The 18,502-nt window shown below is 35.5% G+C and overlaps 2 protein-coding genes across 3 annotated transcripts in view; one reads left to right on the forward strand and one right to left on the reverse strand.

Moving 5' to 3' along the window:
* LOC105032925 (large ribosomal subunit protein eL14z) overlaps positions 1-3,393 on the forward strand; it is a 4,308-nt gene extending 915 nt beyond the window's left edge. Inside the window, exons 3-5 of one of the 2 annotated variants that reach the window (XM_010907520.4) lie at positions 2,610-2,763; positions 2,847-2,959; positions 3,084-3,393. In XM_010907520.4, the coding sequence (XP_010905822.1) occupies positions 2,610-2,763; positions 2,847-2,959; positions 3,084-3,140 (324 nt within the window). In that variant the 3' untranslated portion in view covers positions 3,141-3,393. The remainder of the gene's footprint in view (positions 1-2,609; positions 2,764-2,846; positions 2,960-3,083) is intronic. The other variant, XM_010907521.4, reaches the window with a different exon arrangement.
* Positions 3,394-6,814: 3,421 nt separating this feature from the next.
* LOC105032926 (serine/threonine protein phosphatase 2A regulatory subunit B''beta) lies at positions 6,815-16,706 on the reverse strand. Its single transcript, XM_010907522.3, has 13 exons — positions 16,009-16,706; positions 14,063-14,311; positions 13,846-13,951; positions 13,667-13,766; positions 13,104-13,209; positions 12,905-12,995; positions 10,464-10,605; positions 9,859-10,006; positions 9,621-9,730; positions 8,536-8,692; positions 8,331-8,456; positions 8,081-8,233; positions 6,815-7,421 (listed from the first exon to the last, which is right to left on the reverse strand). Exons 1-12 carry the CDS (start codon positions 16,165-16,167, stop codon positions 8,093-8,095), a joined length of 1,635 nt encoding a protein of 544 aa, XP_010905824.1. The 5' UTR covers positions 16,168-16,706; the 3' UTR covers positions 6,815-7,421; positions 8,081-8,092.
* Positions 16,707-18,502: the final 1,796 nt, after the last annotated feature.

Here is an 18,502-nt window from a genome sequence, read left to right on the forward strand (position 1 = left end):
CTTCACTCTTGGTTGGATCCAAACTTGGTCATCTTCTGGAACCGTGGTTGCATGTAACTTAAATATTGACATTAGCAATGGTTATTACTTGATAAATGACTAGGAGGTCTCGACGTGCACAGGTCGGGAAATGGACTTGATTGACGTATCAGACATTTGTGAAATTGAAACTTGACGGTCTGTTTTCTCGTTCTTTCTTTTTTTAAGGATTTCGTGAAATTGAAATTTGACGGTCTGTTTTCTCGTTCTTTCTTTTTTTAAGGATTTTTTAGTGCTTTCTTGATAAGCAGACATGATGTAACTTTTAGTAATTCTAGAGGTAGTTTTATATTGTTCGTAACTATACCAACTTGATGGAATCATATTTAGTTAATTATTAAGAATTGCAGAAGAAATTTTCTTAACAACAGTGCTTCATTTCTTGTTATTATGGTCTTTTAGGTTGTGTTCATGTTTTGGTTGGGTTATTAAATGTTACCATTAGTTGCCCTTTTTTCCTTTAATATCGATGATGATGGGGATTGAAGGTGGAATATAAGCTTTTTTTATTTATTATAGATTGCTGGTTCCTGCCACCCTTTACATTGCTCCTTTTTTTTGGGCTTCTTCAACTACTAATTGTAGCAAAACTATTCTTCTTTGAAAAATTAATAATTTAATTTCTGTTGTTTTTTTACATCATCTGCCCTATTGGAAACTATTGGATGATTGTTTGCGTGCTTTGTATGATCTGCAAATGATCTTTTAGGTTATGTTCATGTTTTGGTTGGGTTATTAAATGTCACCATTATTGGCCTTTTTTTCTTTTAATGTCGATGATGATGGGGATTGAAGATGGAATATAAGCTTTTTTTTATTTATTATAGATTGCTGGTTCCTGCCACCCCTTACATTGCTCCTTTATTTTGGGCTTCATCAACTACTAATTGTAGCAAAAGTATTCTTCTTTAAGAAATTAATAATTTAATTTCTGTTGTTTTTTAACATCATCTGCCCTATTGGAAACTATTGGATGATTGTTTGCATGCTTTGTATGATCTGCAAATGATCTTTCTTGTCTACCTTATCTACGGTGGAGAAAATAAATATTGTATACAAAATTGCAAGCTTTTTACTTTGTCCAACATCGTGCACCTTCATGACTTTTGATTGTGATGCTTTGTAACTTATCCAAAATGGATTGATATTGTCATGATATTTGGAGTTGATGCATTTTCCCCTGACAAATGGGTGTCCGTTTGTTTGTAGATAAATAGTGGCAAATTTGTTATCACACCACTTCTTCCCCTATGCTGGATGACTTTCCTTTAGGCTGTGTTTGGATGCTAGTTAGAGGGTGGATAGCATAGGTGGTATTTGGTGATCCAAATGGGATTATCATGGTAATCTAAGATCGTCGGTGATCCAAATCCTGAGTTGATCTAATCCTCAGTGATCAAATATCACTACGTTTGGTAAGGCATGGTTCAGTGATTAAACATTTTTAGGCATCTGTAAGTAATATGTTTGGTATTCCATGGGAATCCAAGATACTAGCCATAAAATACCAAAACCACCCCTCATACATTTCATAAAAATATTTTTGTTAATCATATAAAATATATTATAATAAAATATTAATATATTCTATAAAAATATATTTATTAGTTCTTTAAATTATTAATCTTATAAAAATGTATTAATTATTATAGAATTAATATTTTATCGTACTTATATTTTATTATTTATTAATACTAATATTTATTTTGATTAGAAAAAATAAGGCAGATAAAGGTAATATATAAAAAATTTTGGTATATAAATATAAAGTACAATAAGATATTTCTAGTCTAATATGATTAATATAAAACTATCATTAAATCTGACAACAATATGATTAATAATATATTATAATGTAATATATATCATATATGCAATATAGACGTATAATATTGATATAATAGATTAATGGTGTATTGATATATCAATTTTTTTTGTTAGATTGAGATATATTTTTGTCCTCAAATTTCAGTCCGAGATCACTGTGCAGGGGTGATCCTAGATTTCCGACCTTAAGGAGGGATATCCCATCACTGAGTTGGATGGTGATTTGAGGAGTGAGGGTGATGTGGGATTACTGCTACATAAGGTCATCATGATGCAACCAAACATTGATGATTTTATCATCTTTACTCACATCATCCTTGATCTTTAGTTGATCATCTCATAGAAGATGCCCCCTATAAGATTATCAAGCAAACTGGCCAAACACCAAATAGAAAGGCTGGAACAGGCCTGTCCAGTCAACAGGCCAAAAGGTAGATTGAGGACAGAGTTATTTCAGCAGGGAGGGTGAGATAAGTTTAACCCATTATTTTTGTTGTTTTTTTTTTTAACCCTTGGGTGGCATTTTTACTGTTTCTTTATTACCATCACTTTATTTTTCGCAAGATGGTGTTAATGGTGGCTGGTGAGTACTAATCAAATAGTAAAATAATTTTATTCGCCGGTTAGCTGGTTAACGGGTGAATACCAATGGCTAAAGTTATCAAGCGGTTAACCATTCAGCATCTAAATGCAGTCTTAAAGTTTTAGATGAGATTATAATAATTGATGATTGTTGTTCATGGTTGTCATTTGAAAATTTTTATCAGGCTCTGGTTGATGCCCCTGACGTTGTTCGAGGACAAATGAATTTTAAGAGGCTTTCCTTGACTGATATTAAGATTGACATTCCTAGACTTCCTAAGAAGAAGACCTTGATTGCTGCCATGGAAGCTGCAGGTATGATTTTATATCCTGTTTCCGTAGCAGCTGAAGTAGATAAATACTTTCTTTGTTTTATCTAGTAAATTCTTTGGTGGCAGATGTGAAGAATAAGTGGGAAAATAGTTCATGGGGAAGGAAATTGATTGTTCAGAAGAGGAGAGCTGCCTTGAATGACTTTGACAGGTTCAAGGTCATGTTGGCAAGGATCAAGGTCAGACATTATTTTGTTTATCCTGGTTTGTCTTTAATAATGATTGGAACTGTTTGATGCCTTCTTTCTCCTCCTCAATCACCTGATGCCTTTTTTCCTAATGCTACAATCTTCTCATGTTCAGAGGGGTGGTGCCATCCAGCAAGAGCTTGCAAAACTGAAGAAGCAGAACGCATCCTGAGGTGCAAGGGGGATAGGTTTTGTGGATTTTGTTGGATATTGCTTGTGACGCTTCAGCTATTGCAACTTTACTTTTGATTATTGTTCCAAAGCCAAAACTTGGGGGATCTTTTAGAAGGGACGCTGTCAGAGATTTTGTCTAGATATTTGCATTTTTAGGAGAATTTTTTTACCAATTGTGTTCTTTCACCATGGATTGTCTACAGGTAACTAATTATTTTGTTTGCAATATTATGCTTTTCCCTGTTTCTGGACCTTCAGTCTGGATTGAGAGTATTGTGAGGACCAAAGAGCTGATATGATACAGGAAGGTTATTAGTTTAATATCCGCCCGCCATGATGTTAAATTAATTTTGATTCAGGAAGGTGCAAATTGCCCATTGTCCCGGTTGATCTTTTCTGCATGCTTGTTCGCAGTGTTGCTTAAGCTGGCTCCTCATGCTAAAGGAGAACTGTTCATAGGTCTGGAGTTTTGCTTAAAATGGCTTCTCCTCGAGCTGCAAAGACGGCCCTAACTTGATTCGGGGATTCAAATGCCTGTTTGGTTACCCGTAACACTCATTTACAATTCAGATGGCTTTGCATGCGGGAGGGGTTTAAAGGCCTTGTTTGTTTTATTCCCATAATTTGCCTTGGTGTCACGTGGAATAACTGACCCTCAAGTCACTGGAGGAGATCATGCCTGCTTTTATGATGACGTCGCCGGAGGTATGAAAATAGAACTAGCTCAATCATAATGTGGGTGAACGCATGGCTGTTGTTTGGTGGCCTAAAACAGTGCGTACGTATTATGAGCTTGCTTGTTGGCAAGTGCGGCTCGACCAACAAAGCCAAAGCCATGGCTGGCCGTTTCCGCACCTTCCTCCTAACCTTATTGATTGGACGGTGTTCTTCAGACATCGCAAAGATTTGTACATACTGATCCTTGGTACACGTGTGTTTGGGTAATTTTTTGTGCATCGCATGCGGTAAATAATAAAAATATTGATATTTAATACAGTTTAATTTTTCGTCAGATTTTTTCTAACCAAAATATATTTTTTTTAATGTTATTGACGTTATGGCATCATAATAATATTAACATTCTATTATAATCTTATAACATCAGATTGCATTCTATAGATAATTATTGAAAAATTAACAGGACGTTATAATAATATTATGATTTCATATTGTAATTCTATGGTATCTTGTTACATCTTATAGATAATTATTAAAATATCATAAAAAGTTAATAGGATGTTATAATAAAATATTATGATTCTCCGTTGTAATTTTATGACATCTTGTTACATCATATAGATAATTATAAAGATATCATAAAAAACTAACAAGATGTTATAATAATATTATGATTTTTTGTTGTAATTTTATGATATTCTGTTGCATCTTATAAATAATTGTCGGGATATCAAAAAAATTAATAGGATATCATAATAATATTATGACATCCAGTTATATTCTATTTACATCCCATAATGTCCTGTTGTATCCTATAATAAAGTAACGTAACATCACAACAATAGAAAATGATATTGTGGTCAGAAAAATTTGGAGAAAAATAATTGAACTACATTAAATGCTTATTCTCTTATTAATTATGCTATGTGATGCAATGCGGTAAAGTGAGACATTTTTTCTACACCGCACGTGGTGCACACAGAATTACTCACGTGCGCTTTCATTCTTATCTTCTTTGGTCCCCAGACGAGTACATGCGGCGACCAGCATTGCAGCAAATCATCAACAGCTGTCAGCCTGTTACCGCAATTGATAGGGTGCTTGTTCGTGATGATCCTGAGCTGACAGATCTTATTCCATAAGCGATAACTGCAATCTATTTCAGTGTTATGATTTACGAACAAATGGCTGCATTGATGACTGCTGATAAACTGAAGGTGGGGTCTTTTAAAGTGGACGGGACTAATGTTGAGCTTCGGATTACAAAAGAGCAACTGGATCCGAACAAGTAGGTTCGATGATTTGGGATCAAAACGGGAACGCTTCAGAAAAACACGCTTCTAACTTTCAAACTGTAGGTCATTTTTCAATGATCTAAGGGTGCGAGAAACAAATCAGGATTCCAGTTTTCATCATTCTATTACTTTTAGTCGTTCAACGTTATCCTTTACTATTCAGGAAAGTTTCTGTATTGAAAGGCCTTGAGATTCCAGTTTCAACCTGGGTTGCATACGGTTCAGTAGTGGAAGTTTTCCTATTTCGAATTGTTTTACCATTTGTTGATAAATCAGGATCGGAGTCTTATAACAAAGATTGATAATTTTTACATTGATATCACAATAATTTTGAAATTGACTAGGTTCTTTCCGCGCACCGTTCTTTAGCAAGAATGTGTTCTTCCCACGCCTTGATACAGTGGTGGTTCTCTTTCTACACGCTTCTGTGCTACCAAATTATTCCTCTTCCATGGAGGTTAAGCGCTGCAATCACAACTTGTTTTTGAGCACGCGACCACATGACACATTCAGCATGGATGAGGAAGGTTTTCCCCTCGATTCTCAAACCCGGCTCCCCCAACATCTAACAAGCAAGTGTCCCAAAGTTTCAGCTCGAAAAAGAAAAAACAACAGATATCCCAAAGACATCATAGCTTGGCATCCAAAACATCCGTTGAACGATCACAATGACCAGAACAAAGATACAAGGACTTGCAGCCTTGGGCATGAAAAGATTGGACTTACAACAGCATTGCACTTTGGCAGAATGAACATGCCCATATTTAACTATTCAATAATAAGTAATCATATAAATAACTTGCAAAGAATTAATCCAAGGAAGCAAGTCAGTTGCAGGTTTGGCAGAAATAGATGTATCACAGCTCAATGCATATATACCTTTCCTCCACTTATTAACCTTAAACATTTAAGGAATGGATCCTGAATCCACATCCTAATGAGCACAATATTCATAAAAGGAAATGCTTCAAGCAAGCCTGTTACATGCGCAAAAAGTTCATCAGGCCAACTGCTGATTGGCAGTTCCATAATCAGCTAATCCCCATATTTGGCAACATATCCTGCAAGTTGTTCCAGTCCCTTCTCAAGGCAGGAGAATCATTCATGTGCACATAACGGAAACCCCTAAACATTTTCTGACATAAAATGCAGCTACAAGTTGCAGATCTTGCATGACAGAAGGAAAACTGTTCCACATGATCCTTCTTTTCTCTTTGGATTTCTTTTTCAAGAAAGCTCGACAAGATCAATTCACATGCAGATTAGACAGCAACAACGGAGGCGCAGATTATGTCTTCATTTCAAAGGATCAAAATAAGGACCAAGAGATGATGGAATGGAAGGGATCGAGGAATTCCACATTTCAGAAATCTCATCATAACAAAAAACAGTTTTAAGTCTCATAGTGCCAGCCACAAGCATATGTCATATGGTTTGTGGTTTATGCTAATCGCACAAGAAAGCTCTTTGTGAAAGCATTAACTGTCCTTCAAAAAGTGTTGCTTATTTCAAGGCCAAACAGCAATCTTGAATATGGTTTGTATCAACCCGATCAGAGAACAACGTTTTAAAAAATAGAGTCCCCAACAAGAACTTATAATCAACTCTATTTAATTTAAACTTTTGAAATCAAAAGCCTTCATCAATAATACATCTATATCACTCTAAATGAATATAGGACAAAAGGATGCTGTGCAGATAGGAACTCGAACCTTTTAAGACAATGTCATTAAGCAACAACATTAACAAAATACAGGTACCCAATGTTCTCTCTCATTTGGCATGTAAATTGAATTAAAAAAAGAAATGTGCAAAATCCACCAGATGAGACAAACCAACCAAGCAGGGAAATTCATGCTAGGAGAAAGCTGAAGATGAAAGGCGGCCTATACTGCTACAATCTTTATAAACGAGCAAGAAAAGAGAATGGCAACCAAACATGGCAACTGATCATCATAATTGATTCTAACCTAGGATAAGACTACCATTTCATAAATCCATGGTACCTGCTCTTGGATGGTGGTCAGAAAAGTGTCACTGCAACTGCCCCCTCTTCTTGAGCAGCATTACTGAGGAATTGACCACTCCAGAATGCTTCTCACTTTTACTTGACTCAGCAGCAAAAATCTCGTGCATTGAATGTGCAAAACAGAACTACAATGTGCAGTGAACTTTGTAAGACATCATCAATAAGGTCAGAATACTGCCATTTGGTTCCTCAAAGAAAAAAGTAATCCATCCGATTGATGTGTCTGCTTCTGCACCAGTTTTAAGCATCAACAAGACCATAACTGTCTTGCAGTTGCCTGGATAGAACATGACATAAAACCATGGAGAGGTCATAAAATGAAAGAAAATTGCATCAACATAAAGAGAGATTTATTTCTCAGTTTACTGACGCCTCATTAAAGTGGAAAGCAAGATATGCCTATCATTTTAGCATACAGATGAAAAAAATTTGGTTACGATGATTTTTAAATCTTTTTCAATAATAACAAAATCTATATGGCAATAGTTCAGTTTACATCAAATACAAGGGGCTGCCACTCTGGACAGTGACTCTTCATGCCAATATCTTCTGTATGAAAGTATTGATTATAGCAGTAAACCCCACCATTAATTACCGGTTCCTCTTCAACATAGATATACAGGATCATCTAGTTTTAACTTTACAATTTACTTGGTTCTAGTACGGACAATGTTTACACAAGTTAGTGCATAAAAAGATTTTTTTTTTTTTTTTGCTTTTTAAATAACTTCATCCAGGTCTTTCAATATGCAATATGACTGCAATAAAGACCAATATGTCCACATGTCCAGTTAACTATGATCCATGTTGTTAATGTTCATGATCAACTTCCTTTTACCCAATGCCAGTGTGATCACCATTTCTAGCTTAAAAAATAGTATAACTTATATGACAATATGTATGTGTATATTTGTGCATTAAAAGTTAGTTGCTCACCCAAGTTTGATTTTAAAAAGGAGCCTCAAGTGACTCATCCCAAACATCTCCACTCCCATTGGAGACATCTTCACCATCTTCTTCCATGGATAGCCTTATATATTCCCTGTGTGCAAAGCGATCCCACTCTGTCAAGGTTGGATCCTCACGCTCCTGCATTCATCATTGAAAGCATAAGAAGGCAACCGCTAGATCCAGCTTAGGAGTAGGTAACTGTATGTGGGCAGAAAAGGCAGAATGATATGCTCACCTGACGAATAAGAAATGGATCACGAGTTTCAAATGCCATGAACTTGTTGAGATTGAAGAGGATATTAAAAACATTTCCTGACAATTTGCAGCCTTTTAAGTCGCGTAACGTCAAGTAGCTCTCATTCTGCACAAGTACTATCATTTGTTAGAAATACTAGTGCCTAAGCATGATAAATATTATGTGATGGTACAGATATGGTGACCTCTGGTCCAATCATGTCAATCATCTGGCATAAAATATCCTCAAACAAAACAGGTTCCTGAGCCATGCATTCCATGCGATGTAACTGCTCCTCATAAAAGAATTGCATCTCATTGGGTGTGAGAATTCCATTTCCATCTAAATCTATACATTTGAACCTGAAAATCAATGTGAGTGAAATTATTTCGTATCATCAGAGTAATGAAATCACATTAATTGGAAGCACATGTTAAAATTTTAGTGGGCATTGTCACCAACCAATTGGCTAAGGATTCGACAGACTCACATCAAGGTAAGAGTTTCCTAGCACAAAGTAGTCCTACCCACGGGTATGCCAAGCTGAAGAAGTGCTTACATTAATGGTCCATTGATCAAGCATCAGTCATGACAGATTTATTTCTGCTACAGTTGATTGGCACATATTCAAAAAGACTAGCCTCTCAATATATATTATCCAAACTTGAGCAAGTTATGAAGTTATTGTATCTTATTATCAGAACTGAGGAAAAGTAGCCTTTGTCACTGTTTTTTTCCAACAATTACTAACAAGTCTCACCCAACAATAAATTCGCCTTACTGATTCCTTCGTCATGGCATTTTCCCATTAAAAAGTATTGATATGTTGGGTTTCAATTGTTCCTCCAAAAGTTTTGTTCCATATTTCATCTAAGCATTCAAGAATTCAATGCTACTCTCATGTCACCTATCGGCACTATATTATTGGCACATAGAACACATAAAGGAATCCTTTGTGGATTAACTATCAGTTTCTCTGTGATAAGAGCAAGAGATAAGAGATTAAGCCATAGTGTAGGCTTAGGATCAAGCTTTGGTGTAGGCCTGCAATGACAAGACGCTTGTCTCACCAAGCACATCAACTAGCATTTGCTAGTTGCTGGTGACACAAGTGGGATACTTCATTACAGTCTGGTGCATCTTTAATAGGGGGGTCTCTAATCAACCAAAATTAATGGTCGAGAGATATATGCCAGCTGAATCATGGAATAAATAAAATTATAACATTTTAAGAGCATCAAACACAAAGATCAATACGTATCAGATAATTAATTAAATATGTTAGTTTACCAATATTCAAGGCTAGGCTCAGACGATTTGTCCTCCTCTGACAGTATAAAATAAACAAAGTCTTCATACCCCATTTTTCCTTCAACTTTGCTGGTAAATTTTCTTGGGACCTATGGTACAGTTGCAGCATTTAAGATGTTATATAAAAAATAAAAATATATACAGCATATTTACTTAAACAAAAAATATGAGTTGCTTTTATCCAATCTGAAATCCATGACAGCAGAAAGAAGCAAACCTGTGAGAAAATTCTGTCAACAATTCTATAAGTTAGGGCATGGTTTCCATATCTGATAAGGTTCTCCTTATTAATCAAGAAATCATGATCTGTATCCAGTTCCCAAAATTTGCAGTATATTACATAGAAGTGCTCATAAGAGAAGTACCTGAAGAACAAAAATAATTTTACATGGTGTTAACTTCTCACATGCTAAATGTTATAGTTCAAGGCAGTCATCAAGAGCAAATGAATAAAACCTTCCTTTATGCAAAAAACATCACCTTTAACCTACAGATTTCTGCGCTTTAAAGTTGTGACTCAACCCAGCTTCTTCACAATAAGAATACCATTTTTATAGTTCTCCACAGGCATGGCAGAGTATTTGAATTCGGAATGCATGGACAAATATTGAAAGCAGCTATGGAAAAAGAAAAATGCAATTGCTAGATAATAACTGGAACAGCACAGCAATGCAACAGGAAGAATGTTTCAAACACTAATACGCACATAGTCTGTGATATTTCTCAGCATGATTGTTCATACGAAAACAACACAGGGCAAAAATGAAAGTTTTCGAGTTAAAAGATTTCTGATAAGATGAAGTTTTGGTTCCAGCGTAATACCTCAAGACTTTGTTAATATCTTCCTCCTCATCTGCATGTTGCATTGCAGCAATTAAGTTTCCACGTTTAAGCTCTCTGAGAGTAAGCCGACCATTTCCAGATCTATTCATGTAGTAAAATATTCTGTATATGACAGTTTCCGCTGGCAACAGGTTTATGTACATGTTTATTAGAAATAGCTAATATTAAGATTATTTTGCTGGAGAATGTAGGAAGGAAACAAAAATTTGAGACGACAGCAAAACTGTAATACAAGTGAAAAACTCTCAAGTGGCATGGTCTAACTTGTACAATGGAGGAGGATATCCAATAAATGCATTTTATCGTCACACATCTATCCTGTAAATGTCAACTTTGAACAGAAAGAAGCAGCAAATAGATATTTTCCAGAATAATAAATAAGTAACCAAGATGCTCAACCACGAAGGCATTAACTATTATACTTAACCATAAATCGCAATGAGATCATTGAAATGAAATGACACTAGGCACCTCTCACTCACAATTAATCCATATAATGTAAGCAGAGAATAGAAAAGGCACTTCATAAAACAGAAGATATAATCAGTAGCAGTAAATGAAAATCGTCCTTTCACAATTGTGGACAAATGCAGGCTAAAAACAAGACTCTATCCAGCGGTCCAAAGGAATTACATTATCTTATTATGACAATAATGTATCAAAATACATTTCAAAGCACTAAACCAAATCATAACTAATCATTGGACTACACTAAAATCAAACAACCTTGTTATCTTTTCTTAAAAGCAATGACTGTATAACATCTTTCATTGTATCCCTTGTTGACTTTTACCAAGTACCAAACTGTAGCTAGCTTATCCTAGAAACTGTCTGTAATCATGATAACCTAGTGTTATCTTTGATATTGGATGACTGTTTAAACATGCAAAGATGAATGTCTAGTTTAAATGTATTTATACACAACAAATATCTTGAGCTCTCGCAATCAGATTTGTCGATGCTGATCTCTTTCTGGCTTTAATTGATAAAGAAAGGCCTTTCAGGAGTTTCTTCATTATCTTTATGAATTCCCTGATTCTCTCAGTAACATCTTCAATTTGATGAGCCAATTGCAATATTGTCACATTTGAGAAGATTTATATCATTGTCATAGGTGAATGCATTTGATGTTGAGATTTGAGCAAGGTCATGCAAGCATTAAACACTTCTTCATTTTACTATCAATGGCTTTTTTTTTCCTTTTTCCCAACTCAGTTTTCTGTAAATCTGTTATTCACTTCTTTATTCCTCAGAAAAACCAGGAAAGTATTTTCATATTCACTCAAATCATTAACCTCAATTCCCATGGAAGGGAAATTAGAATGCTTTAAACATGTCCTCAACAATGAAGTCTGTCGACCATTACTTGCTTATGAAACAAAATAAGTAGAAAAAATGATAAAACATCCAAGAGAGCTAAGGATTACCAGGATTATGAGAACTTAGAAATTATGGACAAGACTTGGGACTTTGAAAGAAAAAAATGGTCAAGAACTCTACTTCAATGTAGACAATTTATGAAGCCAAAACCACATACTATTATAGTACACAAATTCTTTTATTTGTTGATATGATCTCACCTCTATACATACACAGCAACATGGTAGCGAAGGACCTAAGTTAATTATCATAAATACATCCTAACCCAGGGGTTAAAGTATTGGTACCGGCACTTTACTAGTACCATGCCATTCCCACACAGACACAGTATGCCTAGTGATTCCAGCATAGCAAAATAGAGGTGAAATACAAATTGGTAGCAACACAGAGGACTAGCCATACTATTAGCTTACCGATACTATCCACCTTCACAAATAAGGTATTCAATTGTCAACCAGAACTTTCCCTCTCCTCATCCTGTAATAGAAAGATGAGCTTAATACTGAAACATCCCCCAAATCCAAGGTATGCCCTTAAGTCATGCAGTACAAATAAAAATATCATAACAAGGAAAATGTCTCAAGCAGCACAGGATCTGGCAACCCTCATGAATCACCTACCTTATTTGATTTATGAACTAACATTTATGAAGTTTCACATATTCCCATGCACAATTTTACAATTCCTTCCCTATTCAATTATCATTGCCACATCATGAAGTACGGCAATAATACAACAAAAGGTGCTTTACCTTTTCCAACTTTTAATCATTCGAGACTTATAGGTATATCTGTATATGAACACAAAATATAAGATGACACCTTCTATTCTTTCTCACATATTTCAGTTACTGGAAGACATTCATCAGAATTAACACATGAATATATTTAGAAATACATGCAGTTCATCTCCAGACATATAAACTCCATCAACTTGCAGAAGCACATCAGCAATCAACCATGCAGTTCAAATACAATCAACATATAAAATGCATCACTACTTATTTGTAATATGAAATTTACGTTAGAAAATAAACTTACCATACCGTTCTTGAAACTCAGGTGTGCTCTGTAAAAATTCTAACCCAGAGTGGCTGGCCAAAAGTTCTCGAAGGACAGGTTTGAAGTCCTCCTAATATTAATCAATAATATTAGATTAGAAACTAAAAGATAAAAATATGAAGCCCATCTAGTATAAGACTTCCATAAGCTCATTCTTTCAGTAATATATACTACAAACCTGAGTGAGGTACTCATGATCTGGCTGCTTCAGAATTGTAAATATTTGGGTAGCTATATCCATAGTTATCATGTTGCTGTTTATCCAATAGTCAACAAAGGCATCCCTAAAAAGCATATCAAGAGAGGCCAGCTATTTCAGATTTAATAAGACCTCCAATTAAAACATACTAATAAGCAAATTTAAAAATGAAGAATCAAAATCATTACAAATATATGACATATTCTCTCCTGGAAAATAACAACACAATTTGAAGCTAGATATTATTTTTGAGATCAACAATGTTGCAAGATTCACTTATTATATTTTATCTCAAAATTATAAAATTACTGCCATCCAATCTCAAAAGAAAAGGAAAAAAAGTTCTATAAACTAACCATAAAGGACAACTAGCTGGTGCTTTTACAGAAAAACATACAAAAATGAAATTTGAAAGAACAAGAAAGAAATTGCTCATATCAACTACAGAAGTGAAGCAGAAACGGTCAAAGGCCTTGAACAAGATTCTCTATGCTTGTTCCTTCAACTTACAAGATAATAGACATACTGGAAAGTTTGCATACCTTGTTACAATACCAATGCAGTCTGCATCAATCTTTCTAAAAATCACGCTCGAAAAGAATGATGGAAGCTTGCAAATTTCCTTTGTGACAGATTTAAATTCTGATATTGCAAATGGATTGTTAAACATAATATTGGATTTAAGCCAGTCAAAGAAAAGAAATGTAAATTTCAGGTTCACCTTGTACTTGAAGACCATCCAAGTGGCCATAGAAATGCCGATTTATTCTAGACAAGCATTGCTCTTTTAGTTCAAATGAAGGGGGCCGCCCATTCTTGAAGTAGAACTGCAAGGATATCAGGCATTGGTCAGAAGCAAATCTGCAGATATGTCGCCACCAATACCACAGCAAAATCTGTTTGCATTGTAGCACATTGAGTCACAAATCGAACAGTACCTGAGGTATGACTTCTCTCACTGGCTCACTAACCACTTTTAGAGGAGATCCAAATGGTGAAGGTCCAGGTCCTGCACCACGTTTCATAATACGAGGGGATCCAGACGTGCTTCTAGGTGAAAGAGGAGGTGCACTGCCAGCAGGGAACATGGAAGGCAATGAATTGATTGCAGCAGCATTTGCACTACCAGAGCTCCCAGGAGCATTCAAGGGTAAGCCTGCCCTTGCATCATCTAGCAAAGATTTTACCTACAATAGATGCTAGCAATGAGAGTGCCTTAAGGAAAAAATAACAATGGATAAAAATGTATGAAGAAAGTGATAGGGACAATAAAAATGTGTTCAAAATCGGAGGCTAAGGGAGACCACAATTTTGGTTCATTATGTTGGGGATTTTTACAATACAAGGAAGAGAAACATGCCAAAACAGGTGCTTTTAGAGTATTACCTTATCAATATATATCAAGTTAAAAAACATTGAAAAATGGTAGGAAGGGCACCAATACCCAGTGTTAGAAGATGCCAGAAAATAAAAAGAGCCCCAAAGCAGAGAATAAGCACTTGGTAAAGATAAGAACATTGAGTTTAAAAGGGGTAATTCTAAGAAAAGAAGGATTAGAACTGAGATGGTATGGCTATGCACAACAAGGGTTCAAGAAGGCCAATGTAAGGACAGATGCTCAAACTTGTCTCAGAAGGTCAAGGAAGAGGAGGAGAAGACCTAATGGATATAAATTTAGATAGTTTAAAAGAATCAGGAAAAGATTACATTACTCCAAAGGAAGTTCCTTATTTGCACATAATGATCATAGTGACAGCCCAAGTATTCGGAACCAAACAATAATAAAATTGCATATTATTTTTTATAGAAAATCATTAGTAAATGAGAACAAGAAATGACCTATGTACAATAATGATGTGAAAAAATAAGAGGAGGTGAATAAAAAAAAAATAACAATAAGTGCCAGTAGTGGAAAAGGAAACAGCATTTTGGGATCTAATTTAGCTTGAAACAGCATAGAGAAATTGAGAAGGGCGGCGGCATGCAGCAACTTTTGAATATTGAATATGTGATGAAATTCTCAAAGTGGATCACAACAGAATTCCATGTAAAGAGGGTGCCTCCATAAAAAAAATGCGGGATGCTTAATTGGTTATTTGAATGGACTAACACTATGAAGAATTTAATCAGACTGCTTTGGATGCAAGCAATCTCACAGACCTTAATTAGAAGGACAAGAGAAGGTCATGGTATCCGGTCATTATGTGGTTCTTTTTCGATAGAGCTCAATGAATTATGTAGTTCAGGTAAGATGAGGGTAAAATTTACAAGCTTATATAATTTATAAACAAATTATGATTGGATTAGTAGATTGTTCATAAAATGGTTACATAAACATTCAAGGTGGGGAGAGAGAGATGAGAAGGAAATTTAGCACAATTAAAAATAATCCAAATCTTTAAAATGCTTCCTCTTTCCCTCATCCTTTTGTGTTAGACTGAATCATATCATGAAAAGATCTGGTTTCCAGAAATTCACAATTAATTATAACTTATCCAATTAGATGACCAGAATATGACGTCTACAATACTTTTGTGCGGTTTATGTCAGTATTATGTATCTAATGCTCAGCAAATCTTGTTGCCATTAATTTCAGTGACCAATATTAGAAACTTTGCTTCTTCTTTTTTTTTTTGCTCCACCTGTCACTTCCTCTGACATTCGTATGTTTTTCCACAATTCAGAAATCAAGGCCCCCCTAATCCCTTTAGACACGTTATTCTAAATCATGCTGATAAAATATTTAAAATAACAGATGATAACTCAATATTAAAAACAACATACAATACACCGGTTCTTCAACACCATGGAGTTCTTCAAAGCACTCTAGCATCAGGAATAAAGCAAACCAGCATACAAAAATAGCAAAGGAACCCAAGAGTACCAGCTTAAGCGTTTCCGGAAGCGAGAGCCACTGGAAGTAGAGATGCTCGGCAATGGCAGGATTTTGTTTGAGTGCCATCGGAGAGACTTCTGGGAGTTGCAGCAGATCCAGGTCAAGGGTTGCTATGTCCCTCGCCACTTCCACATCCATCTCAACCATTTTGTGTATATCTCATGCAACAAGAACAACAAATAACAACAAGAAGAAGAAGAAGCAGGAGGAGGAAGGACACGATAAAAAAGAAAGATTAAATCTCCAGGCAACGTCAGCAAACCCTAGAAAGGAAAAAGAAATCCAAAGAGTTCGGTCCTCCGTCTCGGAATAAACAAGAAACGAACCCTAGATCTCCGTATCCCTCCGTCCAATTCAAACCCCTAGCTTCCCCCGCCATTGGAACACCACCATCGGAAGGGAACGCAACAGAGAAACCTTAGATTTCCAGCTCCAGAGCTCGAAAGACAACGGAATTCTCTCGGCTTCGCGAATCTGCGGCTCGATAGATTAGGATCGAGCTCTAAATCCCTCGCTCTAGAGCCCAGAACCGATCGGAGGGGGAAGAATGGCTGAGATTTCTCCCGAAGATCGATGGCGATTCGGATCACAGAGCTCGTTCCCAAAACCGAATTGTGATAGAGGCCTTCGAGCCTCGAAACCCTCAGAGAGAGAGAGAGAGAGAGACGTAGAAAGGTGGGGGAAAAGAGATAGATGGGCGAGACAGAGGACCATCGAACAGGCGTTCCCCAGTCCGCCGCACTCATATAACAGCCGAAACTGTCCTGGAGAACGGATGGAGAAAGGGCCACTATAGAGTTCGCGCATTTTGACGCAGATGGTGTGCTAAGGAATGATCTGGACCGTCCGATCCATGTTGTTCCCCTGAATCATGCTCGTCAATGCCGCCCTCCTTCGTCCTCTGACCCCGCTCGCCGAGCTTAGAGTGAAGATAACAGAAAGATGACGCGCTTCCGCGACGCTATCTATGGACGGTAGGATACGGTAGGAGTTACTAAAACGGACGGTTGTTTCTTACCCGCATATTTATTTTCATGTGCACCGCCAGAAAAGCATTTTGGTGACGTCAATGTTGATCCAAAAAGCCAGATCCAGACGAGAGAAATGATTTTTTTTTTTTTTTAAGTAAGAAGAGGAATGAATTATTGATTTGAAAGCCCGATTGCTCACCATGCAACCCCCAAATAAAAATTTAAATTGAAGATTCAAAATAAATATATATATATATATATAGGACAGGTTTAGATAAATTTGATCAGATTTGAGCTCAAAGCCAATCCAATCAGAATTAGATAATAAGGATTCTACTTCGATGATTTAAGCCATTGAATATAATCTACCATATAAAAAATGCTTACATATAAAAAAATCATATGATTTGGAGATCCTTTATCTATGCATCAAGTGATCAAAAAATATATCTAATTTAATTTAATTTAGACTGTTCTATTTTTGACTACTTGATACGCAGGTTAGGAATTTTCAAATCATATATTTTTTTATGTATAAGCAGTTTTAAAATAATAGATCATATCTAATGGTTTGTATCATCGATGTAGGATTTCTATTATAGAGTGTTGATATGATCGAATTTAAGTCCAAATTCGATTGATTTGATTCTAGTCTGGCTCTCTCTATATATATAAATTGAAGTTTATATCCAACATTTTTTTTCCATCGGTTGATGGAATGAGAGTAAATACAGTGATCCCTCTCTAAAAGTCTAAGCCATGCCTATGTTCACCACTTATTAGCGGACTGAGCTTGAATTGGTGGATGCTCGTATCACATGTGAGGACCATTTAGTTTCTCATAAAATTAGGCTTGTGTTATCTCAATCTTAACTCAAGTTACTCAACTATATGATGTCAACTATATCACCAAATTATCTGAGCCAGCATTTTCTTTTGATCACCAGTTGCCATTCTAGGATGCTATTTGATAGGAGGTAATATTTTACATCACTCTAGTGATGTGAGTTAAGTAATGTGATCATCTTATTTGATATTTAAAAATTTCATCCAGTGATGAAGAATTCAGTGATAAATTTGATGGTAGCATCATTATATTGTGTTGATGCTATCGCCACATATACCCCAGATGATAACACATCACCGAATATAGGTGATGTGCTAAAATTATTTTAGGACAAAAATATTTCTAGTCAATAAATTGGAGAGAAAAGAAAAATCTTCCTCATTTTTTTTTCTTTGACTTTTATCTTCAATAACACCCGTTATTAAAGATGCCTATTTTATCTTGATTGGCAAGTATAGTAAATTGGCATAGATGGCTAGATGCTTTTTATTTATTTACTAGATATATATAGTTTATTTTTATTGACAGATTTAGTTAAATAGCATGGTTGCCTTTTATTTATTTATTGGATGTATATTTTATTTCTATAGGTGTATGGTTAATAGGCATGGATGGATCATATTAAATTTTTTATATTTTTCTTTTTCTCATTTTATATTACTGG

Source organism: Elaeis guineensis, chromosome 16 (genome assembly GCF_000442705.2).
Source record: "Elaeis guineensis isolate ETL-2024a chromosome 16, EG11, whole genome shotgun sequence".
NCBI lineage: Eukaryota > Viridiplantae > Streptophyta > Magnoliopsida > Arecales > Arecaceae > Elaeis > Elaeis guineensis.

Excerpts from the sequence above, each read along its gene's own strand:
- LOC105032926 (XM_010907522.3), bottom strand. The coding sequence starts at position 16,167 with ATGGTTGAGATGGATGTGGAAGTGGCGAGGGACATAGCAACCCTTGAC. Across the intron at positions 13,767-13,845 it reads GGATGGTCTTCAAGTACAAG|AATTTAAATCTGTCACAAAG; the intron begins GTGAACCTGAAA and ends TTGCAATATCAG. Across the intron at positions 12,996-13,103 it reads ATCATGAGTACCTCACTCAG|GAGGACTTCAAACCTGTCCT; the intron begins GTTTGTAGTATA and ends GATTAATATTAG.